Source organism: Mustelus asterias, chromosome 4 (genome assembly GCF_964213995.1).
Source record: "Mustelus asterias chromosome 4, sMusAst1.hap1.1, whole genome shotgun sequence".
Classification (NCBI taxonomy): domain Eukaryota; kingdom Metazoa; phylum Chordata; class Chondrichthyes; order Carcharhiniformes; family Triakidae; genus Mustelus; species Mustelus asterias.
Window position 1 is genome coordinate 29,686,218 of NC_135804.1, and position 16,214 is coordinate 29,702,431.

The 16,214-nt window shown below is 42.7% G+C and overlaps 1 protein-coding gene across 6 annotated transcripts in view; it reads right to left on the reverse strand.

Annotated features, from left to right (window-relative positions):
• Positions 1–16,214, reverse strand: part of banp (BTG3 associated nuclear protein) — a 186,278-nt gene that overhangs the window by 63,793 nt on the left and 106,271 nt on the right. For 2 of the 6 annotated variants that reach the window (XM_078210742.1, XM_078210743.1), the window contains one exon: positions 4,010–4,072. The exons of 1 other annotated variant lie outside the window; for it this stretch is intronic. In XM_078210742.1, the coding sequence (XP_078066868.1) occupies positions 4,010–4,072 (63 nt within the window). Of the gene's footprint in view, positions 1–4,009; positions 4,081–5,061; positions 5,132–16,214 lie in introns of all 6 variants that reach the window. 3 more of the 6 variants (XM_078210745.1, XM_078210741.1, XR_013497607.1) reach the window with 2 other exon arrangements.

A 16,214-nucleotide genomic window follows, 5' to 3' on the forward strand; every position in this document is an offset into this window, starting at 1 on the left:
ATAGGCAGCAGTGGGAACATTTCATTATTATCATTTCCAAAGAGAAATTGTACAGGAACATCGGGTGTTTGGGTGATAGAAAATATGTCATCACTGGCAGTACAGTCATGCAAATCAACAGAAACAGTCGTAAAATATACTTCTCTTTAGTCTTATTTTAAGTACTTTGAAGGCATTGGATGATCATGTTTATGCAATATGCTTATTATTTTGCTTGGCAATGTGAAAATGGAATCCAGATCCAATGAATTTAAACAATGCATTTGCCACCTGACAAACTCACAACAAAGACATCAGTGATAATGAGCTGAGTCTTTTTTAAGGCTTGCATGAAAAAACAGATTTGGAAATAAAATATGAAAACAACAAAATTATATATAATCAATAAAATGTTTGCTATAGAAATACTTCAGTTTGTATAAAATCCAGGGCATAATGAAATAAAATTCAATTCTCAAATTTGGCAAATAACCAGAGAAGTAGTTCTGGGAAAAAGAGATGAATAACAATTATTCATAGCTACATGGTCAGATGGAGAACTTCCATCAAACTCAACAGATCTGAAATTGATGGCAAACATCAACAATGTCAATTAAAAGCAAAATACTGCAGAAATTGGAAAACTGAAATAAAGCGGTCTCCTCTAGATTGGGGAGACTAAACGGAGACTGGGTGACTGCTTTGCGGAACACCTTTGTTCCTTCCTCAAGCATGATCCCAATCTCCCGGTCGCTTACTATTTCAACTCGGCATCTTGCTCCGATGCCGTAGGCCTGCTGTGATGCTCCTGCAGTGTCCAACGCAAACTGGGAGAACACACCTCATCTTGCAATTAGGCACATTACAGATTTCTGGACTCAACATTGTGTTCAACAACTTTAGACAGTAAACTTATCCTTCCATCTTACATTCCCCCCCTTTGTAGTTTGTTGTTATTTTTCAGCTCCCTGGCCTGCCTACATGGCCACTTGACCCCTGCTGCTCAGCTGTTCCCATTAACACATTCGGCTATCTTACCTTTTGGCATTATTAGCACTCTTCATCCCTTCATGGCATCATTAACATTCCCTTTTGTCATATGATCATGACATATTTGTCAATCCCTCCTTTGCCCTGACCTATCCCTGTTTTTATCTTCTGCCCCATCTCTACCCCCTTTCTAACTATATAATTCTTTACATTCCTGGCTTTTTCAGTTCCGTAGAAGGGTCATTTAGACCTGAAAAGTTAACTCTCTTTCTCTCCACAGACGCTGCCAGACCGTTATCCAACATTTTCTGTCCATATTTCAACTTACTGTAAACAATACACTCAAATAAATGACTTAAGAGCGGAATATTAGTACTTTGATGTATTTTCTGCTAAACAGCACAATAATAAAATAGGGCAAAATTAATATCGGCCAATTTTGCATAATTCCTATTAATTACATGATTCAGGTAGCACAATAACAAAACACAATATTGTCATTGTGTCTAGTTAAGGAGGAATATAGTTGTATTACATAGATTTATAATAATATGGCAATCTGAAATGCAATAGTGACTGCTGATAATGCACTGCAAGATTAAAGAGAAAAAGAAATCATAGAAACCCTACAGTGCAGAAAGAGGCCATTTGGCCCATCGAGTCTGCACCGACCACAATCCCACCCAGGCCCTACCCCCATATCCCTACATATTTTACCCGCTAATTCCTCTAATCGACGCATCTCATGACACGAAGGGGCAATTTTAGCATGGCCAATCAACCTAACCTGCACATCTTTGGACTGTGGGAGGAAACCGGAGCACCCGGAGGAAACCCACGTAGACACGAGGAGAATGTGCAAACTCCGCACAGACAGTGACCCAAGCCGGGAATCGAACCCAGGTCCCTGGAGCTGTGAAGCAGCAGTGCTAACCACTGTGCTACCATGCTGCCCCTTAGAAGTTACCTAATTAGTTACCGTGAGAAGTGAGAATTCAGGGCAGGGGCCTCAAGCGAGAGAAGATCAGAAAGTTTGGCCATCAAGCAATGAGGATTGTAAGGGTTGCCACCGAATAGGTGATGGCAAGGAACAGCCACCGACAAGTTACCGAATTAGAAGCTACCTAATTGTGAATCAAGATACACTAAAGCTGATATTAAGAGCCACTGTGAAATAGGAATAGCTGAGAACAGTCCCCAACAACAATACCAGTAATAAATTTCTGACTTGGACTTGGATCTTTCTTAAAAACAAAACTGGATGCTGGAAACTGAAACAAAAACAGAAAATGCTGGAAAAATGAGGCAGGTCCAGCAGCATTGTGGAGAGAGATTTCAAGTCCACTTGACCCTCCTTCAGAGCTAGAGAGGGGGAAAAATGTGTCAAAGTATATACTGCAAAAGAGTGGGTGCAGCAGCTGGAGCAGAGTAGAAGGTCAGTGATTGGTGGGAGCTAGCAGAGATTGCAACAAAGATGTGTAGGTCACGAGATAAAGGAGGCATTTCCAGCATTTTCTGTTTTTGTGTTGAATCTTTCTTAGATTATCTGCCCATCAGTAGTATTTTCAGGTAATCCTGAAGGATGTCTGAAAGAGTTAATAATCACACAAGTTTTAAAATCACATTTTCTGCAAGCTGTAAAACTCAGTAACACAGGGAAAGCTATGAAAAAAATCACCGGTTTTGATTAAGGCAGACCCAGTCCATATAACTCCATTATAAGGGAGGCCTCAGTCTCACAGCATATGCACAAGACCTTCATTGAATTATGTGCAGTTGCAATTTGTCAGTGTCTGTTTTAACAAGGGACAATGGGACATGGGAGTTGATGTATCACTGGTTAGAAATAGATAAGTAGAAAGAAATACATGCTTGGTGATATCACCATTAGGTAGATGTGCACAAGTTGTAATTGGACAACTATACTTCTTGTTATGCATGATATAAACCTAATCGACTGCGAGTAGAAATAGATAACTTTTGTGCAAATGTACATCTTTGATTGATATATGCTAAGTTCTTGTAACTGGATTTTAACTATAAATGTCTGTACAATTCCTGGATCAGGGCTCTCCCCAGTGAAGCACTAGTTGGTGCATTGGGGCCAGCCCATACAGTAGCTCATAATAAAAGCCCTGTCTGAAACTCCAAAAGTCTTCGACTGGCTTTCTTGAGAGCGATGATGTGGAGATGCCGGCGTTGGACTGGGGTAAACACAGTAAGAAGTTTAACAACACCAGGTTAAAGTCCAACAGGTTTATTTGGTAGCAAAAGCCACACAAGCTTTCGAGGCTCTGAGCCCCTTCTTCAGGTGAGTGGGAATTCTGTTCACAAACAGAACTTATAAGACACAGACTCAATTTACATGAATAATGGTTGGAATGCGAATACTTACAACTAATCCAGTTAACTAACACAAGGACGGCCTCAACCGGGATATTGGGTTTATGTCACACTATTTCACATAAATATTTCTGCTTTTTTCCTCCTGAGTCTTTATCATGCGATCCTAGAATCAGAATTTATGTCACATTATTTGTAACTCCCACAGTTGCGTGGACCTGCAGAGTTTCACTGGCTGTCTTGTCTGGAGACAATACACATCTTTTTAGCCTGTCTTGATGCTCTCTCCACTCCCATTGTTTTGTTTCTTAAAGACTGGATTAGTTGTAAGTATTCGCATTCCAACCATTATTCATGTAAATTGCGTCTGTGTCTTATAAGTTCTGTTTGTGAACAGAATTCCCACTCACCTGAAGAAGGGGCTCAGAGCCTCGAAAGCTTGTGTGGCTTTTGCTACCAAATAAACCTGTTGGACTTTAACCTGGTGTTGTTAAACTTCTTACTGTTTCTTGAGAGCCAGAGAGTGAAGTACATTATAGCTGAATAGCTATATTTTCCTCCTTGACAATGTCATTATAAACAATTTCCATAAAATAAGTTTAGTGCATTTATCAGTGGTATCAAGTTAGTCATGGATTCACTGGTATTCATGAAGGATGGATCAGGAAATCAAAATGAAGTATTGTTTCAACTTTACCTCGCTATCCTGAGTAATTTGTACTTGTTCTCCCTGTGGTACCTGTGCGATATGCAGATGTCCCTGTACAGCCAGTAGGCAGAAAAGGCATGGAGAAGGAAGAAAAAAAGTATTACTAACTGAAACAAATTCAAGGATCTAAAGGGCTTGCTTGCAAACAATTCAAATTAAAAGTTACATAGAATTTCCTACTATTTAACTTCATTGGTATATAGACAAGGTACATTGGTTATCACCAGTAAATAAAATCCTTGCGTTATAGTTTTCAGTAGGAAATTGCAGGCACATGCTACTGATAAGCCCTTTTAACTTAACCATGGCTAACATTTACCTAGACAGCCACTCAATAGCCAAACTTCCTTATTTCCTCCTGCTCGACAGCTAAGCTTCCTGACCTCCTCAAGGTTAACAGCCAAGCTTCCCAACTTCCTTTCACTTGATGGCAGACCACAATCACCTCCTCCTGCTTGATGCCCCTCTCCTGAGCCCTTAGGAGTGAGAATTCAGGGCAGGGGTCTCAAGCGAGAGAAGATCAGAAAGCTTGGCCATCAAGCAATGAGGATTGTAAGGGTTGCCACCGAATAGGTGATGGCAAGGAATAGCCACCGACAATTCGGAGGAGGCTAGGAAGCTTAGTCGTTGAGGGGGTGATGGTTATGAAGGGCTGCCATTGAAAGGGTGGAGATTGGGAAGCTTGGCCATGGAGCGGGAGGAGGTCAAGAAGGGCCACCATCAAGTAAGAGGAAGCCAAGAAGCTTGGTCACCAAGCAAGGAGGTTGGGAAGGGCCACCATCAAGCAAGAGGGGGTCAGAAAGGGCTACCATTGATTGGGAGGAGTTGTAGAAGGGCCACTATTGAGTGGTAGGAGGCTACTAAGCTTGGCCAAAGAGTAGGAGGAGATCAAGATGGGCCATCATCAAGCAGCAGGAGGTAAGGAAGCTCGGCCATTGAGCATGGGATTGGCTAGGACTTAAGTGCTGGAATCCCTCAGGATGACCAATCCTATCAGAGTGTTAATAAGTTTATATGCAGGAAACCACAATGGTACATACATTATTGTAACAGGCCAACTTGTTCTGGATCACTGAGAAGAAAACCATGCTGTAAATTTCCCAGAGGTTTCTATATGCAAAAATATTTCCAGTTATGGCAGAAAGTTTACGTTCGAGACAAAAATCAGTGATATACATATCATCACAATATACTCATTGTAAATTAAGGCCATATCATGTTCTTGTGACAATGTGCCGTGGCGACCAATTAACGAAATGGTTCCCCTACAGCATGGGCAGTTTTCTTTTAAGCTGCTCAAATCAAGCTATCATTTTTGACTTGAGTCAATCCAGTTGGCTTCAATTAGTACCGTTTCCAATTCAAAGAATCGTTGAAGCAGCTAGATGTTAACTGGCTCCACTTGATTCAGCAGGAGAGTTAAGGGATTGGGGATGGGAGTGAATAAAGGGCTCGAAACAAACACCAATTTCACAAAGCTACATCGATAGCAGAGAAACATAAAAGATTTATTGCACAAAAGGAGGCCGTTAAGTTAATACTGATGTCTGTGCTGGGAAGAAAGAGGCTTCCAATGTAATGCCACTTTCCAGCTCCTGATCTTATAGCACTTTAGGTTATGCCACTTCAAGTGCGCAGCCAAATTTTCTTTAAACAAAAAGGAGATTTAATTGCTGCTTGTGGCAGTTTTCTCTGTGCAAGTTGTTGTTTTTGCATTCTTTTCAGTGGACTGAGTGTGTGGCCAGACTGGTAACGGCAACTGCTACAGCAATGGTAACAGTCGCAATGAGAATCACGCATGCTGGAAATTTTAGCCACGTTGTGTTAAACACAGATGCAGGTCTGAGAAGGCTGCATAAAATCATGACCGGTCCTGTGAGATGTGACCTGACACTTCCTGTGTTGACCAAATAAGGAAAGCTGTTTGGACAAGTACTTGACATCCCAGAACCATTGATTCCACATATGGTGACACTTTGTAACTTACATGCATAAACATGGTATAAACATTTGGGAATTGTTTACGAGTAATTCCATTGGCTATAATTGAACATTGTGATCAGTTTCCAGAAATATCATCAGCTGAGGGCCAGAGAACTTTCTGGAAGAGTGTGCAAAGTTTAGGATAAAAGAAGTACTTTGAGTCTTTGTTCTCAGCAGAACCTTGAGAATCACATTCACAATGAAGATCATCTTCAGAGAAGGACAAAGGAAGATCCATACCCAAGGCAAACCTGGCCAGTTTGCTCAAACAGGAGGTATTTGTTTTCAATCAAAACTTAAAGTCAAAAGAGTTAAAGTTAGAGTTAAAAGTTAAACTAGAGTTAAAAGGGTAAGAGTTAAATGAGTTAAAGTTAAGGTTGAAGTTAAATGAATTATGTTGAGTGAGTTAATATCTGAGGAAAAGGTCTAAGTATTCCAGTTAGATAACAAGAGCATCGATGTCAAGACCAGCATTTATTTCCCAACTCTAATTATTGTTGTGAAGGTGGTAACGAGGAACCTTCTCGGACCACTGCAGTCCATATGGTGTAGGAATACTGGGGAGATAATGGCCCAGTGGTATTATTGCTAGACTATTAATCCAGAAACTCAGCTAACGTTCTGGGGACCTGGCAGATGGTGGAATTTGAATTCAATAAAAAATATCTGGAATTAAGAATATATTGATGACCGTGAAACCATCGTCAATTGTCAGAAAAACCCATCTGGTTCACTGATGTCCTTTAGGGAAGGAAATCTACAGTATTTACTTGGTCTAGCGTACATGTGACTCCAGAGCCACAGAAATGTTGCTGACTCTCAACTGCCCTCGGGCAACTAAGAATGGGCAATAAATGTGATGTGGAGATGCCGGTGTTGGACTGGGGTGAACACAGTAAGAGTTTTAACAACACCAGGTTAAAGTCCAGCAGGTTTATTTGGTAGCAAATACCATTAGTTTTCGGAGCGCTGCTCCTTCGTCAGATGGAGTAGAAATGTGCTCTCAAACAGGGCACAGAGACACAAAATCAAGTTACAGAATACTGATTAGAACGCGAATCCCTACAGCCAACCAGATCTTAAAGATACAGACAATGTGAGTGGAGGGAGCATTAAGCACAGGTTAAAGAGATGTGTATTGTCTCCAGACAGGACAGCCAGCAAGTCCAGGAGGCAAGCTGTGGGGGTTACTGATAATGTGACATAAATGGTGTTGGATTTATGTCACATTATCAGTAACCTCCACAGCTTGCCTCCTGGACTTGCAGGCTGTCCTGTCTGGAGACAATACACATCTCTTCAACCTGTGCTTAATGCTCCCTCCACTCACATTGTCTGCATCTTTAAGATCTGGTTGGCTGTAGGGATTCGCATTCTAATCAATATTCTGGAACTTGATTTTGTGTCTCTGTGCCCTGTTTGAGAGCAGATTTCCACTCCATCTGACGAAGGAGCAGCGCTCCAAAAGCTAATGGTATTTGCTACCAAATAAACCTGTTCGACTTTAACCTGGTGTTGTTAAAACTCTTACAATAAATGTTGGCCAGCCAGCCACGACCATGTCCCACGAATGAATATTAAAAAATCATAATGCTACTAGGAGCTCCAGGATTTTGAACCAGTGGCAGTGAAGCAACGGTGATATAATTCCAATTCAGGATAGGGTGTGGCTTGGAGGGGTACTTGCAAGTGCTGGTGTTCCATGCAACTGCTGCCCTTGTTCCTTTAGGTGTTAAGAGATCACAGGTTTGGAAGGTGCCGTAGAAGCTGTCTTGCTGAGTTACTGGAGTGCATCTTGTAGATGATATATACTGCTGTCACTGTGCATCAGTGGTGGAAGTAGCGAATGTGGTCGATGGAGGACATTCATGCGGACTGCTTTGTTCTGGATGGTGTCAAGCTTCGTGTTGTTGGAGCTGCACTCATCCAGACAATTTGAGAATTCCATCACATTCTTGACTTGTACCATGGATAGGCTTTTGGGAGTCAAGAGGTAAGAAGTCCTAGCTTCTGACCCGCTCTTTGCGCCTCAGCGTTTATATGGCTAGTCCAGTTCAGTGCCTGGTCAATTGTGAGCGATTCAGGGGTCGTAAGGCAATTGGAGAGCAGTCCAAAACACTCCTGACCTGTGCCTTGTAGACAATTGTCAGGCTTTGAACAAAGAACAAAGAACAGTACAGCACAGGAAACAGGCCCTTCGGCCCTCCAAGCCTGTGCCACTCCTTGGTCCAACTAGACCAATCGTTTGTATCCCTCCATTCCCAAGCTGCTCATGTGATTATCCAGGTAAGTCTTAAACGATGTCAGCGTGCCTGCCTCCACCACCCTACTTGGCAGCGCATTCCAGGCCCCCACCACCCTCTGTGTAAAAAACATCCCTCTAATATCTGAGTTATACTTCGCCCCTCTCATCTTTGGGAAGACAGGCGAGTTACTCATCACAGAATTCCCAGCCTCTGATTTGTTCTTGAAGCCACAATATTTATATGGTTGGTCCAGTTCAGCTTCTGGTCAATGCTAACCTCGCAGGATGTTGAGAGTAGGCAATTCAGCAATGGTAATGCCATTAAACACGATGGGGAGATAGTTGCACTGATTCTTGTTGGAGATGGACAATGCCTGGCCACTTCTGTGGCATGAATGTTACTTGCCACTCATCAGCTTAAGCCAGAATGTTATCCTGATTTTTCTGCATATAGGCACAGACTATTTGAGTGCCTGAGAAGTCACAAATGATGCTGAATATTGTGCCAGCAAACATCTCCACTTTTGACCTATGATGGAGGGAAGGTTATTGATGAAGCAGTTGAAGATGGTTGGGCCTCGGACACTATCCTGAAGAACTCCTGTACTGATATCCTGGGATTGAGATGCTTGACCTCCAAAACACACACCATCTTCTTTTGTACCAATCAGAGGAGAGAATCCAACCTCCCTTCCTTCCCCCCACAACTTGCTTCCATTGATTTCACTGATTTACTCGGGCTCCATGGTGCCACACTCGGTCAACTGCTGCCTATAGTTCAAGGGCAGTTCTCTCCTCACCTTTGGAGTTCAGCCTTTTTGGCCATGTTTGGCCATATTTGTGGAGCCTCCTCCAGTGCCCATCACCTTGTGGCAGGGCTGCAGTGCTAGGATCTGAAATGTTGTTTGTGGGATTGCTTGGCCCTGTCTATCACATCCTGCTTCCATTGTATGGCATGCAAGTAGTCCTGTGTTATAGCTTAAACACATTGACACCTTATTTTTAACTATGCCTGGTGCTGCTCTTGCTAATCGTATACAGTGCCTTATGTGTGCCCAGTTGAAATCTATCTGAAATCTATCTCATTTAGCCTGATAGTTGTGGCACACAGCACGACGAAGGGTATCCTCAAAGGGAAGATGGGACTTGGTCTCCACAAGGACTGTGTGGTGGTCACTCCTACCAATACTGTCATTGACAGATGCATCTGCAAGAGACTAATTGAAAAGGACAAGGTCAAGTCGTTATTTCCCTTGTTGATTCTCTCACCACCTGCCACAGAGCCAGTCCAGCAGCTTTGTCCTTTAGGACTCAGCGAGCTTTATCTATAATGGTGTTATCGAGCCACTCTTGGTGATGGACATTGAAGTCCACCACCCAGAGTACATTATGTATTTTTATCTCACTCAGTGCTTCTTCCAAGTGATGTTCAACATGGACAAGTACTGATTCATCAGCAGATGGAAGGTGGTAAGTAGTAACTGGCAGGAGTTTTCTTGCCATTGTTAAATCTGATACCATGAGACCTCATGGGGTCCGGAGCTGATGCTGAAGACTCCCAGGGTCCCTGCCAACTGTCTATCATTGTGCCGCCCGGCACCTCTGGTGGGTCTGTCGTGTCGGTGGGACAAACTCAGGGTGATTCTGGGCCCTGTGAATTCCAGACATGTGACAATGTCAGGTTGTTGCTAGACTACTCAATGGACAGCTCTCCCAATTTTGGCACAAACCCCCAGATGTTAGTAAGGAGGACTTTGCAGGGTTGACATGGCTGCCATTGTCATTTCCATGCCTAAGTTGACACCAGGTGGTCTATTTGGTTTCATTCCTTTTAGATCTTGTAGCAGCTTGATACAAGCAAATGGCTTGCTAGGTGATTTCACAGAGCAGTTAAGAGTCAACCACTTTGCTCTGGGTAATCACATGCAGGCCATACCAGAGAAGGATGGCAGATTTTCTTTCCTAAACGAAATTAGTGAACCAGATTTTTTTTATGACAATCGGCAATGGTTTCATGGTGACTGTTCCTGAGACTAGCTTTTAATTCCAGATTTTATTGATTGAATTTAAATTCCAGCAGCTGCTGTAGTGTGATTTGAACCTGTGCCCCCAAGAATTTCCTATAGTAAAACAGTGGCTGCATTTCAAGAAGTAGCTCACCAGCTGTAAAGTGTTTTAGGGCATCAAAGGCACTGATTCCTTCTTTCAAAGAGGCTTCTACAGAGGACTAAGTGCAGGGAATTTGGTGAGCAAGGGAATTTTGTGTTGTAGGGGAAGAGGTGCTGTTCTGGCATTTAAGAAAAGACAAGCAGCAATCGGAGAGTGGAAACAGTAGATAGTGAGCACTGAGAATTGAGGTCATGAGGGAATTATTAAAATTAATTGTTTAAACGTTGTACTAATTGGATTCTAAGAGAGGGAGTAGTTTTTCTCCCCCAAGGTTATGTATGTGCAGCTGAGAACTGTTGCTTGCAATGAGTCATGGGGTACCACATGTGTAGGAAGAATCTCCAGCTGATCAAGCTCAGTGTTTCCAATCTTAATAGGCAGCTGCTGTCACTGCAGAGCATCAGGGAGCCTGAGGTTCCCCTGGATCATACATTCCAGGGGGTCACCACTCCACAGGGAGCAAGAGATCATGACAGGAGATGGATGGTCTTCCAGAAGAGCAGGAAAAGGCAGAAAGCAAAGGAGTTTTCAGACGTGTGCCATTTCCAAACCTATACTCAACAGGAGAGAATGCTGAGAGTCAAAGAGTACAGACCAGAAACGCAGTTGCTATAGGAGATTCTATCAATAATAGGACAGACACGCATTTCTACAACCATCCATCATGAGTCCCACATGGTGTGTTGTCTCTGTGATACCTGGACATCACAGAGAAGGGGCAAAATATTCTGCAGGGGGAAGGGAATGAATCAGAAGCTGCGCTACAAATCAGGACCGATGACATAGAGAAGGCAAGATATTGCGATATTTTGGTTAGACTTTCAGTAACTGGGGAAGAAGTTAAGAAGTAGGGCCTTGAAGGTAGCAATCTCTGTATTACTCCCTGTGCCACTTACTTTAAAGTAGATCCTTGAATGACGAGAGACAGAGAATACAATGAAACAAAAAACGTGGGGGAAGGTGAGCACATAATGCACATCAGGTGAATTCTTCACATGAGAGCCAGGCCAAATACAATAACTGAGAAGGAAAGTAAAGAGGAAAATATGACTGGTAGAGTGAAAATATGAGTACAAAATGCAGTTAATATTAAAGGAACCTAAAAATCATCTACCGGCATGTTTAAGTGGGTAGTAAGAGGTAGAGCGGGACCTATTAGGGTCAAAGAAGGTTGGACGCGATTTTCTCGGCCCGCTGCACTGCTCAAGTAGCACAGCGGGTGGGAAGTGTCAGCTGGGGGGTTGTAGCAGGGTTCACGACTGGCATCCAGCCAATCACGACTTTCCTGGGCCATTTTTTATTGTAATCAGCCTCACGCCGGAAAACGAGACTGATATTTCAATATCACTAGCATGCCCGGGACGGACCGTCTGGGAGAGGTTCCCACCAGTGGGGATTAAAGCTGGTCCCCAACAACAGGGACCAGGTGTGATGACCTTGCTGGTGGAGGCGGAGGCCATTGAGGCTCCCCTGCGAAGTCGTGAGCGGGGCGGTTCCCCCATAGGTATCCTGGTACTGCCTACTGGCCACTGCGCCTATCAATGGGGGTGGACAGTGGATCGCTGTGCACTGCACTCTTTATTAGGGAATGGTGGGGTTAGGAAGGCCGGGATAAGTCGCCTGGTACAGTTAGCTTGAATTCCACCTTGGTAGGGGAAGCAGAGCTGGAGATTCCCAAAATACAGGGAAGTGCCAGTGGATTGGAAAGTAAGAGATGTAACACCCTTGTTCAAGAAAGAGAATAAGGGCATTCCTTGTCGCTGATGGATTCTCCTGTCACTCCAACAAATGAATGTTCATCAAATTAAAAGAAAAATAACTGGTTTACAGACTAAGTTGGTGTTGTGTCATGTCTGACATTAAGCCAAGTCTCAATTTACTTCACCAATTGTAAATACTGCATACTCGCATTGGGATGCTGCAAGACCCGAGGTTGGTTTTTCAATTGTCTTTGCATACGAGTTTGGGGCACCCTGTGGTGCAAGTTCCCATGCTCAGCTAGCTATAGAGTATACAAGAATCCTCAATGCAGATTACATGACCAACCCAGTGAAATGGAGCTCTGATGAGCATACTCTCAATGCCAGATATGCAGCACTTTGCAAGAACCTCGATGTTTGGGATTTTGCAATTAGATCTCAGGTGGATAAAATGGAATGCTTTAGTTAATAAAAATAAAATACTGCAGATGCTGGAAATCTGAAATAAAGACAGAAAGTGCTGGACCTCAGGTCTGATAGCATCTGTGGAGAGAAAAGGAGTTTCGAGTCCGTTTGACTCTTCTTCAAGGCTCTGAAGAATCATATGGACTGGAATATTTCAAGTTGTTTTGTGTGATGCCGGTACCTTGCCCAAGATCTCGCACCAATAAAGAAGTGATCTAAGAATCATGACCGCCTGGTAGACTTTGATCATTGTTCTGAGATAAATCTAGCCACTTTCCAAAGTCTGGGAGTGAGCCTGCTAAATTCTGAGCTTGTTTTTGTCAAGCGATGTTTGATTTCATCATCCAGCATAATGCCATTGGAGAGGATACTCCCAAGATAGCAAAGTTCTGTACTGGGCAGAGCAGTGTTGTTGGTGATAGGTCTCAGAGTACATGGCATGGGGTAGGTTAATTCAAGATCTCTGTCTTCTTCAGACGGCCAAAGTATTTTGAGGCTGCAAAGTGGTCAACAAACAGCCATATGTCATCAGGAGTCTGTGATATGAGAGCAGTCATATGTGAACAAGAGTTCACTCAGTAGCTGTCCAGTAACCTTTGTGCAAGCCTTGAACTATTGCAAGCTGAAGAGGTTGCCGTCTGTCCTGAATTGAATGTGTATTCCTGAGTCAAGATTTTTGAGTGCATACTGGAGCATGGCTGAGAAACAGAGCTAGGACCAATACACAGCCTTGCTTGGTGCTGTTAGTGATAGGAAAGGCATCTGATAATGCAACACATTGCTCATGCTATCATGAAATGAAAAAATGACACTCATTATCTCTTCAGGACAGCCATTTTGTACAAAACCTTCCACAGGCTTTCCCAATTTACTGCATCAAAAACCTTGGTCAGGTTGACGAACACCATGTCGAGGTTCAGAACTGTTCTTGAATTTGAATTGATGTCAAGATAATGTCTACTGTTCCCTGTCCTGCACACAAGCCACAATATGATTCTGGGTGCAGAATCATCCATGAGGTGAGTGGCAATCCAATTAAGAATAACCCTTGCAAGAATTTTTCCTTCTGTTGAAAGAAGTGTTATTCCACGATGATTGCCACTGATGTACTTGCTCCCTTTTCTATTTATAGATGTGAGTTATGGCAGCATCCTTACAGTCTAGGGGCACAGCGCTTTGGTTACAGATTAGGCAGAAAAGGCTGGCGAATGTGCTAACCATGCAAGTCCCCCTGGACTTGAATATTGCGGGTGGAATGTCAACTCCGTGAAAGCTGCCTGTAAAAAAGCTGCTTTATGGTGTCTTTGACTTCTCCTTGAGAAGGATCAAGAGCAAGTTATTCCAGAGTGTGGTGCTGTGAAAGTGGCAATGGTTTCATTGCAGACTATGGATTGTTGATTTAGGAGATTGCTAAAGTGCACTACCCAGAAAGAGAGAGAGAATCTCTTACCTATTTGTTAGGAGTTGATTGCCATCTGCAGAAAGTATGGGTGCCATACCCTTGGTTTTGGGGCCAAAGACTGATTGCAAGCCTTCATATAGAGCCTACAGGTCATTTTTATCACTAGCTGCTTGAAGCACATCAGCCTTACTTTCCCACCATCGGTTTTTCATTTCTCTTTATTTGGCCTGCATCATGCGTTTTGCATGATGGAATCTGGTTTTCGTTGCTGGTGATTTCTTGTCAGTTACACAAGAGCCATAAGCATTGTGCACTTTGTCTAGAAAATTACCCATGTCTTGGTCGTTCCTGTTGAACCAGTCTTAGTGCTTCCGTTTAACGAATTCTAGGATCTCAGTTGTCGTACTGGAAGTAACATCTTTTAAACTTTTACTTCTGACAAGCAGATAGTCAGACCGGCATTCTGCACTTCGAATGAAGTGGGTAGTGCACACATCCTTGAGATCACTCTGTCATATGGTAACATAGTCCAACATGTGCCAATATTTGGATCTAGAGTGCATCCACATTGATTTCAGTTTGTCTGTTTGCTCGAATACTGCATTTGTGATTAGATCAAACTTGCTGCACTTAGGAAGTAGGAACTGGCCACTGGGGTTTCCTCTCCCAATACATGGTGTCCAGGTACTCTTTTTCATGTATTACAATCTCCAAGCATAATGAGTCTTGGAGTCTTTGTCTTGGTGGGGTACTCTTACTGAGTCTTGCTCAGGTCAGCATAAAATGTTTCTTTGACTTTGTTTGTATATATCACTGTTGGAGCAGAAGCAATAATGAGCGCTGCATGCTGGTTAATGGCAATACTTCCAAAGAACCTATGAATTAATCATTGATCCCCGTAGGAAGTGAGTAAAGCTTGTGTGTCAGTCAAGCCCAAGCTTGACTGTCAAGTCTGGTCCTTTGACTTGTCAGTCCAGTAAAATGTGTAGCCTGCACCAATTTCAACGTGAGATTCCTCAGTGAGCTTTGTTCTGTTTCAGGAAGCTATGTTGATGTTGCACCTGCCCAGCATTTTGGCCACGAGGGCTGTTCTGTGCTCTGATCTCATATTGTTGTCTAGAAGTGTTCTGACATTCCATGACCGAGCTTTATGCAAAGAATTGCAAGATCAAGGATTAGCCTCGACAGTCACAAATCAGTTTTGCCATTCAATTAGAAATGGCGTGCAAGTTGACTCATTTCCTACGATGGTCAGCGATAGACTCATGATTCTTCATTGAAGTCTTGCCGGTAACCAGCATGCAACAATCATTGGTGTCTATGCTCCAACAATGACATATATAGGTGAGGTAAAAGAAGCTTTCTTGATTACCTCAGCAAGATAGTCACAAAAGTACCCCATCAGGACAAACTCATTATACTTAGTGATTTCAGCGCAAAAATGAGCACAGACTGTAATACATGTAATACCTGCAATAATATACACGAGCTGTTCTACATTCTGATCTCATATTGTTGTCTAGAAGTGTTTTGACATTCTATGAACCGAGCTTCATACATTGACTAGTAGTCTTGTTCTTTACACTTTGATCGCCCAAGTGGATGACCAGCCAGCAGTGATAACCTGGCAGGTATAGGGAGAGCACACTGTGTTTAGGGTTCCTTTTCTTCTCTTTAGCTGGATTGTAACTAGACTTTAATGTCAATGGTAGGTAAGGTTTTAGAAACAATAATCAGGGAAAAAATTAACAGGCACACAGAGCGGTTTGAGTTAATTAAGGAGAGCCCGCATGGACTTGTAAAAGGCAGGTCATATTCAATGAATCTAAGTGAAATTTTTGTAGAAGTAATGGATAAGGTTGATGAATTAATGCAGTGGATGTCACTGACATGGATTTTAAGAAAGCGGTCAACAAAATACTACATATAAACTGATTAACAAAATTAAAGCTCATGAAATAGGAAGGCCATTGTCAGCTTGGATAGGAATGAGTTGTGGTAAATGCTTGTTTTTCAGACTGGAAGATGGTTGACAGTGATGTTCCCCATGGGGAAGTCCCAGGATCATTGTTTTTATACAAGTATAAATGTCTTGGACATAATACAGCAAAAGTTTCAAAATTAACCAGTCATACCAAACTTGGAGGTGTGCCAGAGTGAGTATGATACCATTCAACTGCAACTGGATATAAAAAGATTAGCAGAATGCGCAACAAGTGGCAGACAAAA